The 16884-nt window shown below is 42.8% G+C and overlaps 1 protein-coding gene across 3 annotated transcripts in view; it reads right to left on the bottom strand.

Annotated features, from left to right (window-relative positions):
• The window catches only part of SPTLC2 (serine palmitoyltransferase long chain base subunit 2), a 117914-nt gene extending 101663 nt beyond the window's left edge, over positions 1–16251 (bottom strand). The window contains exon 1 of one of the 3 annotated variants that reach the window (XM_067729245.1): positions 16016–16251. In XM_067729245.1, coding sequence (XP_067585346.1) covers positions 16016–16144 — 129 coding nt within the window. In that variant the 5' untranslated portion in view covers positions 16145–16251. The remainder of the gene's footprint in view (positions 1–16015) is intronic. The other 2 variants (XM_067729252.1, XM_067729238.1) reach the window with 2 other exon arrangements.
• Between the last annotated feature and the right edge of the window lie 633 nt (positions 16252–16884).

Here is a 16884-nt window from a genome sequence, read left to right as displayed (position 1 = left end):
TGGAGAGGCCCCAGCACTGGATGGTTCTGTAGGGAGCCTGGCCATCAACTTGCAGTACCTCACAGAGCCAGCCCGCATCCCACTCTGAGCTGCTGCTGGAAACACTGCTCTCCAAGCTGGGGGCTGCTGGGGAGAGAGGCAGAGGTGGCTAGTCTCTCCTGCCAGGACACCACTCAGGCTTTCGTACTGACAGAGTGGCTGACGGTTATCTCCCAACCTGACCTGGCTGCAGCCGGACAAGGGCTAGGCTCGATGGTGGCCAGGCTTGCCTGCTCCCAGCCTGGGATACCCCTGCTCTGGACCTCTCATTTCTCTTCATTAGTTTATTTTTCAATGCACCTTTAATTTGCAAAGAAATAAACTAAGATGTAGGGAATTCCCTGGCGGTCCAGTGGTTGGGACTCCACGCTTTCACTGCCGTGGGCCTGGGTTCAATCCCTGGTCAGGGAACTAAGATCCTGGAAGCCATACGAAGCAGCCAAAAAAATAAAATAAAATGTAAAAAAATTTTTTTAAGAAAATTGACTGTTCAGGAAAAAAAAACCCAAACCCCTAGTTAGAGCTTTTCCTCATACCGTACTGTGGAAGAGACAGCTAACTCGCCCCTTGTATATATTCTCCGTAAGTTCCCATTGGTAATAGACTCTCTCAGTTTTAGCTGGGTACAAGGCTACCCAGCTACAGTCCACATTCCCAATCTCTCTTGCAGCAAAAGGTAACCATGTGAGGAATTTGGGCCAATAGGAAGTGAATAGAAATGATGAGTACCAGGGCTGGATTACATCCTTTAAAACAGCAATTGCTTTCCCTCACTTCTCTTTCCTTCTGCCTGTGGCCTAGAACATAGATGTGGTTGAAGATGCTAACTGAAGACAACATCCTCAAAGACTGCAAGACAACAGAGAAGATACCTCATAACCTACCTGCCCAGGACTACCTGTCTATCTCCAGACTTCACAAAGAGAAATCATTTCCATCTTGTTTATTTAAATGTCACATTTATAGCAACAAAAACAAATAAATCAGAAAACAATATTGAGACTTTTGCTTCCAAGTTGGAGGTAATATGTAGAGGCAAGCCATCACTTTCACAGAAAAACTACATAAAACTGAACAGATTACTCAAAACAAGAAGTAGTTTTAAAGACAATGAAGAATTGTTTTCCATGCAAAGAGAACAAGATGACCTAAAATTCCGAAGAGGGAAAAGCCTTTCCTTACTGAGCTGAAATTGCTAGTCATTTTCTCTCCTCGTGGTACTTGCAGAGATTGAACAGGAACTGATCATAACTGGACTTGCCAAAGGCAGAGAAACTCTACCAAGAGAAAGAAAAACCAACAGAGTCTATAACAGCTATATAGGTTAGTATGAAGAGTCACAGAAAAGTGACCAGTTTTCTGCATAGGACGTTTACTAAGTGCTGGAGAAGCTGGGGAGATGGACTAGAAAGGTGACTTGAAATCAACCACAGTCTTACAATGCTTAAGAGGTAAAGTCATACCAGAGGGAGGGGCCTACCACAAACACACAATGGATCTCATCCTTGAGACACTGTACTCACTAGAGTGAACTGAATCTACCTAAAAACTCAGCCCAGGACTTCCCTGGTGATGCAGGGGTTAGGAATCCGCCTGCCAATGCAGGGGACACGGGTTCAATCCCTGGTCCGGGAAGATCACACATGCCATGGAGCAATTAAGCCCGTGTGCCACAACTACTGAGCCTGCACTCTAGAGCCCGCAAGCCACAACTACTGAGCCCATGTGCCACAACAACCGAAGCCCGTGTGCCTAGAGCCTGTGCTCCGCAACAAGAGAAGCCACCGCAATGAGAAACCCGCACACTGCAATGAAGAGTAGCCCCCACTCACCACAACCAGAAAAAGCCCGTGCACAGCAACGAAGACCCAACGCAGCCAAAAATAAACAAATAAATTTATTAAAAAAAAAAAAAACTCAGCCCAGCCCACCCAGCTCAATCCCTGGTTAGATGGAGGTGCTCAGGCCCTTGCCATATCTAAAATAGCAAAAGGCAAAAATAACACTGACTTTAATCTCTGCAGGTATTTTTTTTTTTTTTTTTTTTTGGCAGTACGCGGGCCTCTCACTGCTGTGGCCTCTCCCGTTGCAGAGCACAGGCTCCGGATACACAGGCTCAGTGGCCATGGCTCACGGGCCCAGCCGCTCCGCGGCATGTGGGATCCTCCCGGACCGGGGCACGAACCCGCGTCCCCTGCATCGGCAGGCGGACTCTCAACCACTGCGCCACCAGGGAAGCCCTCTGCAGGTCTTTTATTCACAGTGTCCAGCAATCAATCAAAAAATCCTGCTTTCCCAAGAGGCTGGGAGAGAAAATAGGAGTATGACTGAAAAAGAGAAGGCACGGTATACAGTAGTCTACAGTCACCTTATATTTCAGTACTGCTAGTCTTGGGAAATCTCTCACCCCTTGATCCCTCCCTTTAATTTCATGTCCTCAGAAGTGTAGATTCCTGTTAAAGTTTTTTAACATTTCTAAAACTGCAAGAATAATTTTCAGACATCAAAGACTCCCCTAGGAACCCAGAGCCCCCTTTTTACCAAAGAGCTCAAAATCATCATAATCATCTCATTCTTTTCACTCATTCAACAAATATTTCATTTCTATCTATATGTCAAGATCTGTACAAGGTATTTGACCATACAAATAAGAGACAGTCCTTTTTCAAGTCTTCAAGAATTCTGCATTTTTTAAGAGAAAAAACATGCAAAGATCAACATGATTTTTGAGATAAAAGAATAAAGAGGGCTTCTCTGGTGGCGCAGTGGTTGAGAGTCCGCCTGCCGATGCAGGGGACACGGGTTCGTGCCCCGGTCCGGGAAGATCCCACATGCCGCAGAGCGGCTAGGCCCATGAGCCATGGCCACTGAGCCTGTGCGTCCAGAGCCTGTGCTCCGCAACGGGAGAGGCCACAACAGTGAGAGGCCTGCATACCGCAACAAAAAAACAAATAAAAAAAAGAATAAAGAAACTATTTTAAGGGATACTGTCTAAAGGGATTTATATATAAATGCAGAGGACGAAAAATGCACACAAAGTGAGAAGCATTTCTATTACAAGCAATTCTCAAGTTGTCTCACTTTTCTTCTTCACATTACTAATGACAAAACCAAGGAAAATTTAAGCTACTTGTCCAGTCACAAGAAAGTTAGATTCAAAGTCAGGACGAGAATCCAAGTCTCTACATTTTCCATTTGTTACCATTTCTTAGTCATATTCCTGAGATTTTCTATGAATCAAATTTTCTTTTAATTATTTCAGAGATAATACAACTTAAAATGATTGTTTTAAAATTATCAGTGGCTTAAAATTAGAATTTAAACTCAACCTTCGTGCTCATTTTTGCTATTTCATATAATTAGCTATTTTTGCTATTCATATTATCAGCTATACATGGATTGAGATAAATGGTTATATGAGTTTCGTTTCCCCTGCTAAAAAAATGTCTGTTTTTAGGAAACCAGAATGAACGCTAATTAACTTAGCTGCCCTGGAAATAACCTGCTTCCTTTGCCTACATACAAAGCCACAATTGTACAGGAGGCGATAAAGATATTATCCTTTAGCATGAACAGCAGAGGTCTCCAACAGATACTTCTATCACAGTCTTCTGTCCATTTTAACACTGGGTTGTCTTTTTCGGTTTTGGCCGTGCTGCATGGCGGCTTGTGGGACCTTAGTTCCCCGACCAGGCATTGAACTGAGGCCACGGAAGTGAAAGCGCCAAGTCCTAACACTGGATCGCCAGGGAACTTCCTTGGGTTGTCTTTTTATTGTTGAGTTATAAGAGTGCTTTATACATTCCAGATAACAAGTTTCTTATCTGCTATATGATTTTCAAACATTTTCTCATTCTGTGGATTGTCATTTCACTTTCTTCATGGTGTCCTTTGAAATACAAGCTTGTAATTTTGATCTAGTACAATTTATCTACTTTTTCTTTGGTTGCTTATACTTTTGGAGTCATAGCCAAAAAAGCACTGCCTGATCAAAGTCTATAAAGGTTTATACCTATGTTTTTTCCTAAGAATTTTATAGCTGTAACTCTCATATTTAGGTCTTTGGTCCATTTCGAGTAATTTTTCTGTATGTGGTATAAGGCAGGGATCCAAGCTAGTTCTTTTACATGTGGACGTCCAGTTCCCCCCACACCATTTTTTTAAAAAGGTCATTCTTTCCCCCCCTTGAATTATCTACTCTTGTAAAAAAAAATCAACTGACCATAAATGTAAGGGTTTATTTCTGGACTCTCAATTATATTCCACTGATCTCCAACTTTGTTCTTCTTTTTCAAGACTTGGTCTATTCTGGGTCCCTTACATTTTCATATGAATTTTAGGATCAGCTTGTAAATATCACCAGAAAAACCAACTGGGATTTCAATGAGTTGCACTGAATTTGTAGATTAATCTTAATATTAAGTCTTTCAATCCCTGAACATCGGATGTCTTTGCATTTATTTAAATCTTTTTTGATTTCTTTCAAAATGTTTTGTAGTTTTCAGTGTACAAGTCTTGCACTTTTTCTATTGCATTTTTTCTAATCATTTAATTCTTTTTGATGCTATTGTGTGCAAAAGTTGTGCTTTGATGACATTAGGGTAATCACTCTATATGCTAAGGTCATAAACATTTTCTTTTATATGCTATAGCTTTATATTTTTTGATGTTCACATATGAATATCTAACAACCTAGGACTGATTTTTACAGAGTGGTGTGAAGTTGGGATCTATTTTTTTTTCCATACGACTTGTCTCAGCACCACTTAATAAAAAGGCAATCCACTCCCCACTGATTTGAAATGCCACCACCCTTATCTATCAAATTCCATATTCATAGTGTTTTCTATTCTGCTCCATTTATATACTATCTGATCAAAATCTACTGCCTAAATAACTGTAGTTTTATGGCAAGTCTTATTATCTAATAAAGATGACTACTCCCATCTAATTTTTCTTCAAAACTGCCTTGGCTCTTCTTGGCCCTTTGCTTTTGCACATGCATTTTAGAATCAATTTGTCAAGAAAGAATAAGAGAGAGGGAGGGAGAAAAACAGAAGAGAAAAACACTTGGAGGGTAGGATTTTAACTGGAACTGCATCGTCTTAAAGATCAATTTGAGGAAACTGACACTTGTAACACATTTTCACCTGTGCATTTTAGGAACCCAAGCTGACTCTGTGTAACATTATATTTTGAGATAGTGGTTTTATTCATTTAAAGATACGGTTTGGGGCTTCCCTGGTGGCACAGTGGTTGAGAGTCCGCCTGCCGATGCAGGGGACGCGGGTTCGTGCCCCGGTCCGGGAAGATCCCACATGCCGCGGAGCGGCTGGGCCCGTGAGCCATGGCCACTGAGACTGCGCGCCCGGAGCCTGTGCCCCGCAACGGGAGAGGCCACAACAGTGAGAGGCCCACGTACCGCAAAAAAATAATAATAATAAATAAATAAATAAAATAAAAAATTTTTAAAAAGATACGGTTTGGATCACTTAAGTGGTGGTTCACTGCATTTTAGAAATCAGAAAAAAAATTTTAATCTTTAAACCTCCTTTATTTTACAAAATGATATTCTGATTTTATACACATGCGCGCGCACACACACACAAACACACACATCTTCTGAGTGAGCAATCTCATTTCTAGGCATTTATCCTAACAAAAAAACCCAAAAGTGTTAAGAGAAGTACAAAGGGCTCATATATCAGAAATACTGAGAAAAGTCTAAACATTATGCATGAGGATTGGTTAAATAAATTACGCTATGTATCTGTACTATAGAATTTATGCACCCTTTAAAAGAATGATGTTTGTGCGGGAGGGGCTATATAGGGGTAAGGAGAAAAAGAGTTATTATGGGATTACATGAAATCATGTGTGTGAAACTTTTTTCTTTTTTTGGCCATGCTGCACAGTTTGCAGGATCTTAGTTCCCACACCAAAAATTGAACCCGTGCCCTCAGCAGTGAAAGCACAGAGTCTTAGCCATTGGACTGCCAGGGAATCCCCCTGTGTGAAACTTTTGAAAATTGTAAAGCACTGTAGAATTTACAGAATCTTTCATTCAACTAAAAGAAAGAAAATACATTGTAGGGACTTCCCTGGTGGTCCAGTGGTTAAAAATCCGCCTTCAAGTGCAGGGGACGTGGGTTCGATCCCTGGTCGGGGAACTAAGATCCCACATGCCGCAGGGCAACTAAGCCCATGCCACAACTACTGAGCTTGCATGCTGCAACTAGAGAGCCCACACACTCTGGAGCCGGTGCACCACAACTAGAGAGAAGCCTGTGCCGCAACAAAGGATCCCGCATGCTGCAACGAAGACCCCGCATGCCGCAATGAAGACCCAACAAAGCCAAATAAATAGGTAAATAATGTTTTTAAAAATACATTGTAAAAAAATGATGTTTGTCTCTACTGACTGATGATAGATTATATTCATGATACTAAGAGAAAAAAACTGTAAAATAGATGTAGTACGATCTCTTTTATGTAAAATTGTAACCCACTCCCTCTCACATTTGTCTGTATATATATATATACACACACACACACATACACACATTTATATGTATATATATACACACACACACACACACATATATAAATACATGGCAGGATATATATCCAAATGTTACAGTATTTATCTCCAGGTTATAGAATTTCAGGAGATAAAGCTGACCCTTGAACAATGCTGCAGTTAATCTCAGTATAATTCATAGTTGGCCCTCCGTATCCAAGGTTCCTCCACATCCACGGATTCAACCAACCACAGACTGTGCAGTACTGTAGTATTTACTACTGAATAATATCTGCATAAAAGTGAACTGGTGCAGTTCAGACCTGAGTTGTTCAAGGGTCAACTGAATTTATTTTCTTCATAATTTAAGAAATATTTCATATTTCTTCATTTATTTCATATTTCTTCATATTTTAATTTAATTTCTTAATTTATTTTCTTTAAACATTAACATATTTTATGTTCTGCAAGTATGGTATTTTTCCAACTCCTATATTTTCATATAAAATAGTATGTAAAGTATGTTGACTTTACAAGAGAAACACTACATCTGTTCATTTTAAATCTTATTGAAAGTATGCAAATTTTCAAGAAATACTTCTTTATAAAACGAAAAAATTTAGAACTTTCAAGTATATGAACTATTGTAAAGAGTGTAACACAGGTGCTAGTCTACTTAAGGGCAAACTCTCCCCACTGAAATTTTAAATCCCCACGAGAGAGGGTTGTTGGGTTCATTTTGGCATAGGTGCCTACTGCTGTGCCAGTCAGTTATGACCCAGGAAATCGGTCATATTGCACAGATGTGACCACCAGGGACCCACCCCTGGTATAAGGGAGTATTCCCAGAGAAGGGAGACTGATGCAAACTGGGTTGCCTTTCCAGTTCATGTCAACTACAAAGCCAAAGTGGAGGGCACGGTGTTACAGGCCTAGAACGTGTTAGAAGTGGAATATAGCTCAGAAAAAGACATGGAATTTGTGGCAGAACTGCACTGGTACGCCAATCTCCTATTACACATCCGTCTGTCATACCTTGATGCTTATCTAGAGATAGGGAAGTGCTACAGAGCTGTGAGTGGCAAGTGAAAATAATAACTCCTGTGCAGAACATCACTGCCCAGAGTGCACAGGATGACACTGACTGAAATCCTGCAGTGCATATATACTTGGAGGTCTGCATTTTTGAGTTTTCAGTAGGAATATGGTAATGTCAAAATATAGGTTTGTTTCACAGCTGGCTTTGGAAGCACTCCTTAGTCCATTCCATACGAGATACTTACCCACAAAAATTCGGGAACTTATCCTGATTGCAAGAAAAAATGTGGACTCCCTACTTTTCAAAATTTGCCTGCCAAGAAAATGAAGACACTTCTGGAAATATATGTTCAGAGTGTGGCACAGCTTGTGTGATGGGCATAAAGCTCCAAACTATTTTCTCTAGTATGTGTGGTAGGCAGTAGTGAGAGGCTAGTACATTTCAGTAAAATTCCAAGAAAAGATCAGCCTCTATAATCAACTCTCAAGAGATGAAATCTATTGTCATCCCTAATATCTAATTTAAAATCCTCAAAAATCATCAGTAAGTTCTGAATTGCCAAATCCAGTGACGTGATAGAGTAAGATAAAGAATACAACCCAGGCTCTATTAACTTCCTAACTGGGTCAGTTATTTAAATGATTTGGAATTCAGTCTTATTTGTAAAATGGAGATAATATTCACCTACCAAGGGCCCTGTGAAGATCAGATAGGTTAAAAGGCTGGGAGAGGCCCTGGCCACAGTAAATGATACCTATTACCATTATTATTCTTGGTTTCTGACCACCAAGATGTTGCTTACACTGCTTAAAGAAACACCCTCGGGCTTCCCTGGTGGCGTGGCGGTTAAGAATCTGCCTGCCAATGCAAGGGATACAGGTTTGAGCCCTGGTCTGGGAAGACCCCACATACCGCGGAGCTACTAAGCCTGTGAGCCACAACTACTGAGCCTGCGCTCTAGAGCCCCTGAGCCACAACTACTGAGCCTGTGTGCCACAACTACTGTGCACAGCAATGAAGGCCCAACACAGCCAAAAATAAATAATAAATAAATAATTAAATACATAATTTCTCTTTAAAAAAAAAAAAGAAACACTCTCCGTTTCCTTGGGCTTTCACACACCACTTGCCAACACTTCTGTTCTTTCTCAACCAACCTTCTGCAGCAGTGGTGTGTGTTTGTGCTTGCCTTCTCGCAAGAACACTGATTCCCCAACATTACATCCTTAGTGCCTCCTCTTCTTGCTTAATGCCCTCTTCTATCTACTTTACCAATTCCCATGGCTTTAACTACCACCCATTCATTCCTTCAACTAAGATTTCCTGAGTTCCTATTACATACCAGGCACAATTCAAACAGTAAAACCTCAGATGTTTGCTGAAGGGGCTGACTTATTAGGCAGCAAGAGGCTTATTTAGAATAATTCAAAACCACCACATTTGACAGGTCAGTACTTCATCTGTACAGTAGTTTCTAAAGCTTTCCAAGTCATAAAAATTGTTGAATATTTTCCCCGACCTCAATATGTATTATTTGGAGTAAGGCTGGATCACAACCATAGTCTCAGTATAACTGCATATTTCACTGTACTTAGAAATTATCAGAAAGCTGGGACTTCCCTGGTGGTCCATTGGTTAAGAATCTGCCTTCCAATGCAGGGGATGCAGGTTCGATCCCTGGTCGGGGAACTAAGATCTCACACGCAGTGGGGCAACTAAACCCGCACACCGCAACTACTGAGCCTGCGCACCACAACTAGAGAGAAGCCCCTGCGCCGCCAACGAAGAGCCCTTGCGCAGCAATGAAAGATCCCGCATGCTGCAACTAAGACCTGGTGTAGCCAAATAAATAAATAAATATTTCTAAAAATAATAATAATAAAAATAAATAAAAATGAGCCACCACCACAGGGGTTATCTCAATCCTTTAGGGTCTTAGAGTATACATGTATTTTTCCTACAATCAGAAGCAAAAATTATTTTAAAACAAAAGGAAAAATTGCCACCTTAACCTTCATAATGGGTCTTGAAGGTAGTCTTAAAGACAACAAATGTTAAGCTAAATTTTCTGAGCTTAAATCAGTCAAGAGCAAAAGGCTTACTTGCTTAATGGGTTTAATGGGTCACAAATTACAAATTATATTATAGAAGCCTTCTTAGAAGCTATTCAGAAGGCAACTGGCTTTTGAGGCCACAAAGCATGTATTTAATCAAATAAGACACACCCACTCAGAATGCAAACACAGCCTCTACCCATCCTCTCAATTGCCTATTCTGCCAATAAACACTGCTTCTTTCTTTCAAAAATGGAATCTGGGGCTTCCCTGGTGGCGCAGTGGTTGAGAGTCCGCCTGCCGATGTAGGGGACGCGGGTTCATGCCCCGGTCTGGGAGGATCCCACGTGCCGCGGAGCGGCTGGGCCCGTGAGCCATGGCCGCTGGGCCTGTGCGTCCGGAGCCTGTGCTCTGCAGCGGGAGAGGCCGCGACAGTGAGAGGCCCGCGTACCGCAAAAAAAAAAAAAAGAAAAAATAAATGGAATCTGATTGAATCTCAACCAATTAACTACTCGTTCAGAACACTATGAAGTTTCTGGGGCACCTAGTCCAACCTTAAAAAGTGGGCAAGTCTGCATTCCCTGAATATCCAAGTTCTAAAATACTATATTAAGAATACAGTGGTTTATATATTAAACACGGGTCTCATTTCCCAAGAATTTTTATTAAAGAGAATTCCTGAGTACCTCAAATGACTCTGGAATCTTTCACATCCAACTAGTAAGACTTGAAATGTTCTTCCCCTTGGAACAAAAAGCATTTGAAACAAAAATCTAGTCCCACGAGTTGTAAACAGTTAACAGCATTATTTTTGCAAAGCTTTGAGGTCTTTGGATGTCTCATCAGGCCCTGAAAAACTTGAACAGGTATACTGGCCATTCTAGTTACTCCTCCAGTTCCTCTGTCATAACTAACTTCTCCTTTTCCCAGGTAATGTTTCCTCTCAGTGGAAACAAAAGCCTAGTCGCTACTTAGTAAACCACCGCTCATTAGTTATTCATTTGCCTTCTTCTAAGTATAAGAAGCAAAACCAGCACTTTGTTCTTTCTACTTTTCTTATCATTTAAATAAGAACATAACTTGTACCCCAATTCCTCCTTAAGAATCTTATTTATTCTGGCAGGTAGAAGGCTATCATCCTTCTAATATCTCATTAAAACTATTCCTAAAGGGAAGAATCTTAGGTCCAAACTCTCTCCAAGGCAGATAATTTTTTTCTTCCATATTTGTTAGCTAATTAAGGAAGGTTAAATGTGTGAACAAATCTCAAAAGTTCTTTAAAGAAATGGAAGACCAAAAGAAAGTAATGTTAACAAGGGGCTTTAAACGTAGAAACCAACTGTATTATATTTCAGGTGCAACCAAAATATGCCATTTATTTAATCAAATGTTAAATCCACAGTAATAAACTCTTGGTAATTAAGATCACTGAATACTCCAAATCGCTGCTGAGAAAATTTCCTGCAAAGCCTCTAGAGGTCTTTAAAAATAGGATAGAATCATCTATCAAGATTAGCTTTAATAAAGTCCTACAAATAGAAAAGGGAATGAATTACATAAACCCCTAAAGGTTCCTTCTAGCTCTAATTCTGCCAAAGCTTCCAATTCTCTTTCTGTTTCCTTAATACTAATTGCCACCTGTTACCTCAAGAAAGGCTGACCCGCTTCTCTCACTCCTCTGAATGGCAGGGAGGAAAAACTACCATTTCTCTTCCTTGTGAAAACTCTATCTACCGTCATCATTAAAAAACAGTAATGTCTACACCCATAAGGATGGCTACCGTAAAGAAAAAACCTAATTCTCCTGCGATGTCTCTCCTTTACTCTCACACTACCTTGCCACTAACACTTCTGACCAGATGTTTGGGAGGTGGGGGGTACACACCACTAAGCAATACTGTGACATCAGCTGGGCGTCCTACATTGTTTTTTCCTTTTTTTAAAAATTGAAGTATATAGTTAATTTACAACGTGGTGTTAGTTTCAAGTGTAGGTGTCCTACAATTTAACTTACTTCTATCGCTATCTACCTGGAGATAGCGGCAGATCCCACAGGTAAGGGCTCAGTCCCACAAGACTGCCTCCACCTCAACTTCAGATGCCAATCTCAAGTCCAGGTTGTCACCTGTGCTTCTGATCAACCAGAGGTTCCTGGGACTCTCTCTTTGTAGAGCAGCTCACAGAACTCAGAAAAATTGTTTACTTACTGTTTACCAGTTTATTATAAAGGATCCAGATGAACACCCAGATGGAAGAGATATGTAGGGCAGGGAAAGTGGGGAGGGTCACGGAGCTTCCAGCTGTGCCACTCTCCCAGCATCTCCACGTTGTCAGCAGCCCAGAAGCTCTCTAAACCCAGTACTTTGGGGACTTTTATGGAGGCTTCATCATGCAGGCATGATTGATCATTAACTCCATTTCCAGCCTCTCTCCCCTCTCTGGAGAACTGGGAGGTGGGGCTGAGAAATCCAAGCTTCTATTCATGGCTTGGTCTTTCTGGTGACCCCATCCAGGAGCCCACCAAGAGTCAGCTCATTAGAACTGAAGATGTTTCTATTGTCTAGGAAATGTCAAGGGATGTAGGAGCCCTGTGTCAGAAACTGGAGGCCAAAGACGAAACATTAGGACAAAAGATGCTCCTAGTGCTCTTATCACTTAGGAAACTACACAGGTTTTAGGAGCTCTATGCCAGCAGCAGAGGAAGTTATATACATATATTTTTTGTCCCTATAATCTCACAGCTACTGTCAAAAAAAAAAAAAAGAAAAGAACAATTGTTGGTGAGACTGTAGAGAAACTGGAACCCTTGTGCACTACTGATAGAAATGTAAAATGGTACAGCCACTGTGTAAACAGTACAGTGTTACCTCAAAAAATTAAAAATACAATTACCACATGATCGAGCAGTTCCACTGCTAGGTATATACCCAAAAGAATTCATGGTCTAAGAGATATTTGTACATCCATGTTGATAGTGTCATTATTCACAACAACTGAAACAGGGAAGCAACCTAAGTGTACACTGACATATGAATGGCTAAGCAAAATGTGGTATATACATACAATGGAATATTATTCAGCCTTAAAAAGGAGGTAAATTCTGATACATGCTACAACATGCATGACCCATGAGGATGTTATGCTAAAGGAAATAAAGTCAGTCACAAAAAGACAAGTACTTTTACTTATATGAGGGACTTACGGTAGTCAAATTCCTAGAGACAGAAAGCAGAATGGTAGTTGCCAGGGACTGGGAGGAGGGGAGAATGCAGAGATACTGTTTAACAGGTACAGAGTTTCAGTTTTACACGATGAAAAGAGTTATGGAGATGGATGGTATTGATGGCTGCACAACATTATGAATGTATTTAATTCCACTGAATTGTACACTTAAAAATGGTTAAGATGGGGCTTCCCTGGTGGCGCAGTGGTTGAGAGTCCGCCTGACGATGCAGGGGACGCAGGTTCGTGCCCCGGTCCGGGAGGATCCCACATGCCGCGGAGCGGCTGGGCCCGTGAGCCATGGCCGCTGAGCCTGCCCGTCCAGAGCCTGTGCTCCACGGCGGGAGGGGCCCCAGCAGTGAGAGGCCCGCGTACCGCAAAAAAAAAAAAAGAAAGAAAAAAAAATGGTTAAGATGGTAAATTTTATGTTATGTGTATTTTACCACACACACACACACAAAATTTGGAAAAAAAAAAAACCCAGAAAACAAAACCAAACAGTAATGTCTGATTGTTTCATAACATCCTTTCTACCACAGGAGCTATTTACTCAAACTCTAAACCCAAATCCAACAAAGAGGCAAGCATATAGACTCCTGAGAAAGTAGAGGGATCTTAGAAGTTTCTAACTTCTCTTCTGTTCGTTAAAAGGCAAATGGTGGTATATGTGAGGAAATGAACTTATATCCTGGGTTTAAAAACCCTGTTACAGGGCTTCCCTGGTGGCACAGTGGTTAAGAATCTGCCTGCCAGTGCAGGGGACATGGGTCCAGGAAGATCCCACATGCCACAGAGCAACTAAGCCCATGTGCCACAACTACTGAGCCTGCGCTCTAGAGCCCGCAAGCCACAACTACAGAAGCCCGCCCGCCTACAGCCGGTGCTCCACAACAAGAGAAGCCACGGCAATAAGAAGCCCGCGCACGGTAACAAAGAGTAGCCCCTGCTCGTCACAACTAAAGAAGTCTTGTGTGCAGCAACCAAGACCCAACGCAGCCAAAAATAAATAAGTTTATTAAGAAAAAACAAAACAAAACCCTGTTACACTGTATTTTAGAAAAGGCAAGACACACGCCTGTGCACTTGACATCTTATGTGCATTTTTACGGCATAATTGGCAATATTTCCCCCAGAAACTGGGGAAAAATATACAGGGCTTGGAGCACTAGCACATCACTTTAATCGAAACAAAAACAACTTTAAAAAATATTTTAAAGATACTCTTGCTCTTATGAAGTTTCTTTTGCTTAAGGAAAAAGAAACGGGGGGAAAAAAACACCCCACAGACAATAGTCCTCTTATAGTGTAAAAGCTACATACCTAAAGTCTTTGTTTTAAAAAGACTCCCGAGAAATTGTTTTCTAGAAGGGATACTGCACCCCTAAACATTCTTTAGGGCGTTCCACCAGACCATTCTTCCAAATGCCACCATTGTGGCTTGAGTGAATTTTTTCACTAAAATATATTAGAAAAAGTCAGGCAGATTTTCCAGTTATACAGATTTTTAAATTTCATGCTAGCAACTTGATATTTCTTCATCTTATCAGTCAGCAATCTCTGAAGAAATGTCATGCCCACCAATGCTAAACTGTTCAGGATTATGGGAGGGAGAAATCTGATTCACTACTAACTCAGAACATAAGTGTGTTAAATGAAAAGAGCACTTAAACACGAAGCACCTCTATCGTGTGTACACCTTGCTCTTGATTTCCTTCTCCCTCTTAAAAATCATAACGCACTCATTGGCCTGCAATGTATTTTCTAACTCCCACCATGAGGTTTCCCTTTTACAATTTATACAACAATTTTGTCTTATTAGCCATTTACACTGCTGGGAAAACAACTTCTTCCATGGCTTACAATGAGCTGATTCTTATCACTTCCTGTCTCACACAATTATTTCTTCAAAAATGAAAACAAATTTTTTGAATCTGTATATTATGTTGCCTTACACCTTACAACTTCAGGGGAGGTCAAGTCTCTTTTATGTATTTCCCCCCAACTCTTGTGGTCTTAATATCTCAACCTGACCCGGAGAAATGCTTTACTTTCTGTTTCACACCAAACAGTAACAGGCCTGTCTCTCCTATCTACTGACCGAGGGAGAAGGCTGCCAGATATTTATGGTAATGCCAAATTACAACAGTCACATTTCCTGCCGTGGGGAACGGACTATTTGTGAAAAAAAAAAAGGATTTCCTTAATTTCTTAAAGAGATTTATAAGTACCAAAGTCAACTGCAGACGTCTCAACACTCTCTTCCACCAACACTGACCTTGCATCTTTTTAACCAGCTCATCGTTAAAAAGACATTTCAGCATAATAGCTGTCAGTCCAGAGAACGTGAAGCTTGATGATAATTACTGCCTTGAATTCAGAACTTTTCAAAACATTTCAGAACTGCCTGGACTGGGTTGGTGATTCAGCCTTGGTGAATTAGTACAGACTCATCACATGTCACCACCAGGCTAAACCATCCCCTTGTGAGATAGCACTCTTGCTCAAGGGGTCAGCAGGACCACCTAACTCAACCTGGAGCCCGAGATGGGGGTCTCACCTCGGGCCAAGACCGTAACGCTTTTTAGGCTCTGGACCGGGTTCACTGCCAGACTTGTGGTCCAAGGCCTTACTTGTAGACGGGGGTAGGTACGTGGTAGGAAAAGACTGGGTGTTTCCGCCTGGTACCACCTCCTAACTTGCTTTGCCTCCTGAAGATCCTAAATGTGGTTTTCCCTGGAGGGCTTCAGAGCTCTAGGAGGAAGCAACCACCCGAAGGCCACAGGAGGGAGGCTCGGGGGAATCCTCCTGGGGTCCGAGGGGGCACTCCCTGCCTCTCCTGGAGGGCAGACCCCACTTCTGGCGGGATCGGGTAGAGGAAGTAGAGCCCAACCTCCGGGGAGACGTGAGGAAGACCTCAGGCACGGAGAGACTGGGGAGCCCCAGCGCCGCCCTTGAGCCTTCCGGCCCGGGGCAGGCCCAGTCAGTGCCCGGACACTGCCACCAACACACCTGAGCCGCGCCCGGCCCCGCGGACAGTCACCGCGACCCCGCCCGGCCCCGCCGCCTCTCCGCAAGGGCGCCAGCCCGCGGGGTCCCGGCCCACCGCCCCCAGCCCGGCCCGGCCGCCTGGTCCCACAGTACCTGGCCGGCAGCGGCGGCGGCAGTAGCGGCGCTGATCCTCACGTACCCGTTGCGCACCTCCCCGTTCGCCACGCAGTCGTTCGCCCGCACCGGGCGACGGCAGCAGCACCCTCCGGGCTCCGTCCGCATCGTCCCGGCAGCACTAGGCGCAAGGCAGGATCCGTAAGCGGCGGCCGAGGCGGCAGCGGCTCCAAGTCCCCCTCCGCACCCCTCCAACCTCCCCGAAACCGGAAATGGCTGCACGCCGCCGCCAATTCCCTGCCGGGCCGTCACATGGGGGCGGGACCCACTCCCCCACGAAGCAGCGGATCGCCGTAGGCTGGGCCCGGGAGCTGGAGAACAGGCGGGGCGCGCAGGAGTGTCGTGAGCCTGAGGACTGCTGACCAATCTGGAGGAGGAGGAGGCGGACCCCAGGCTCCTACCTGTCCAATGACGGGATGGAATAAAACGGCCCGCGGGTGTCAAGGGGGTTTTCTGAAGCGACCTTTGGACCTGGGACCAGGTCTCTAGAGCGGGTTCCCTCTTCTGGACAGGTGGCACCCTCTCTACCCTTGCCTCCCGGGAAGTTGTCGGGTTTGAATCCCAGCCCTTAATTTAATTAGCTAATTCTTCTGTGGGTTTTTATAGTAAGCCTTTTTCGACATTCCTTCACCATTCTTCAATATGCATCCTACATTAACACATTTTAAGTAATGATTCGGGTGTCTCTTTGCCCTTCACATCTGTCCCTATCAGGGTTTTCTGTACAACTTCCTTTTAAGAACACTTCCTTGAAAAACAAGAAACCTGGTTGTTCCAGCTCTGACAGTAACCAGAATCTAAACCTTGAGTGTTTAACCACTTTAGGAGCCAAATTCTTCAAAATGGAG

This window comes from Pseudorca crassidens, chromosome 1 (genome assembly GCF_039906515.1).
Source record: "Pseudorca crassidens isolate mPseCra1 chromosome 1, mPseCra1.hap1, whole genome shotgun sequence".
In the NCBI taxonomy this organism is placed as follows: domain Eukaryota; kingdom Metazoa; phylum Chordata; class Mammalia; order Artiodactyla; family Delphinidae; genus Pseudorca; species Pseudorca crassidens.
The sequence above is the reverse complement of the archived record's forward strand: the minus strand, read 5'-3'. Positions and strand labels throughout refer to the sequence as shown.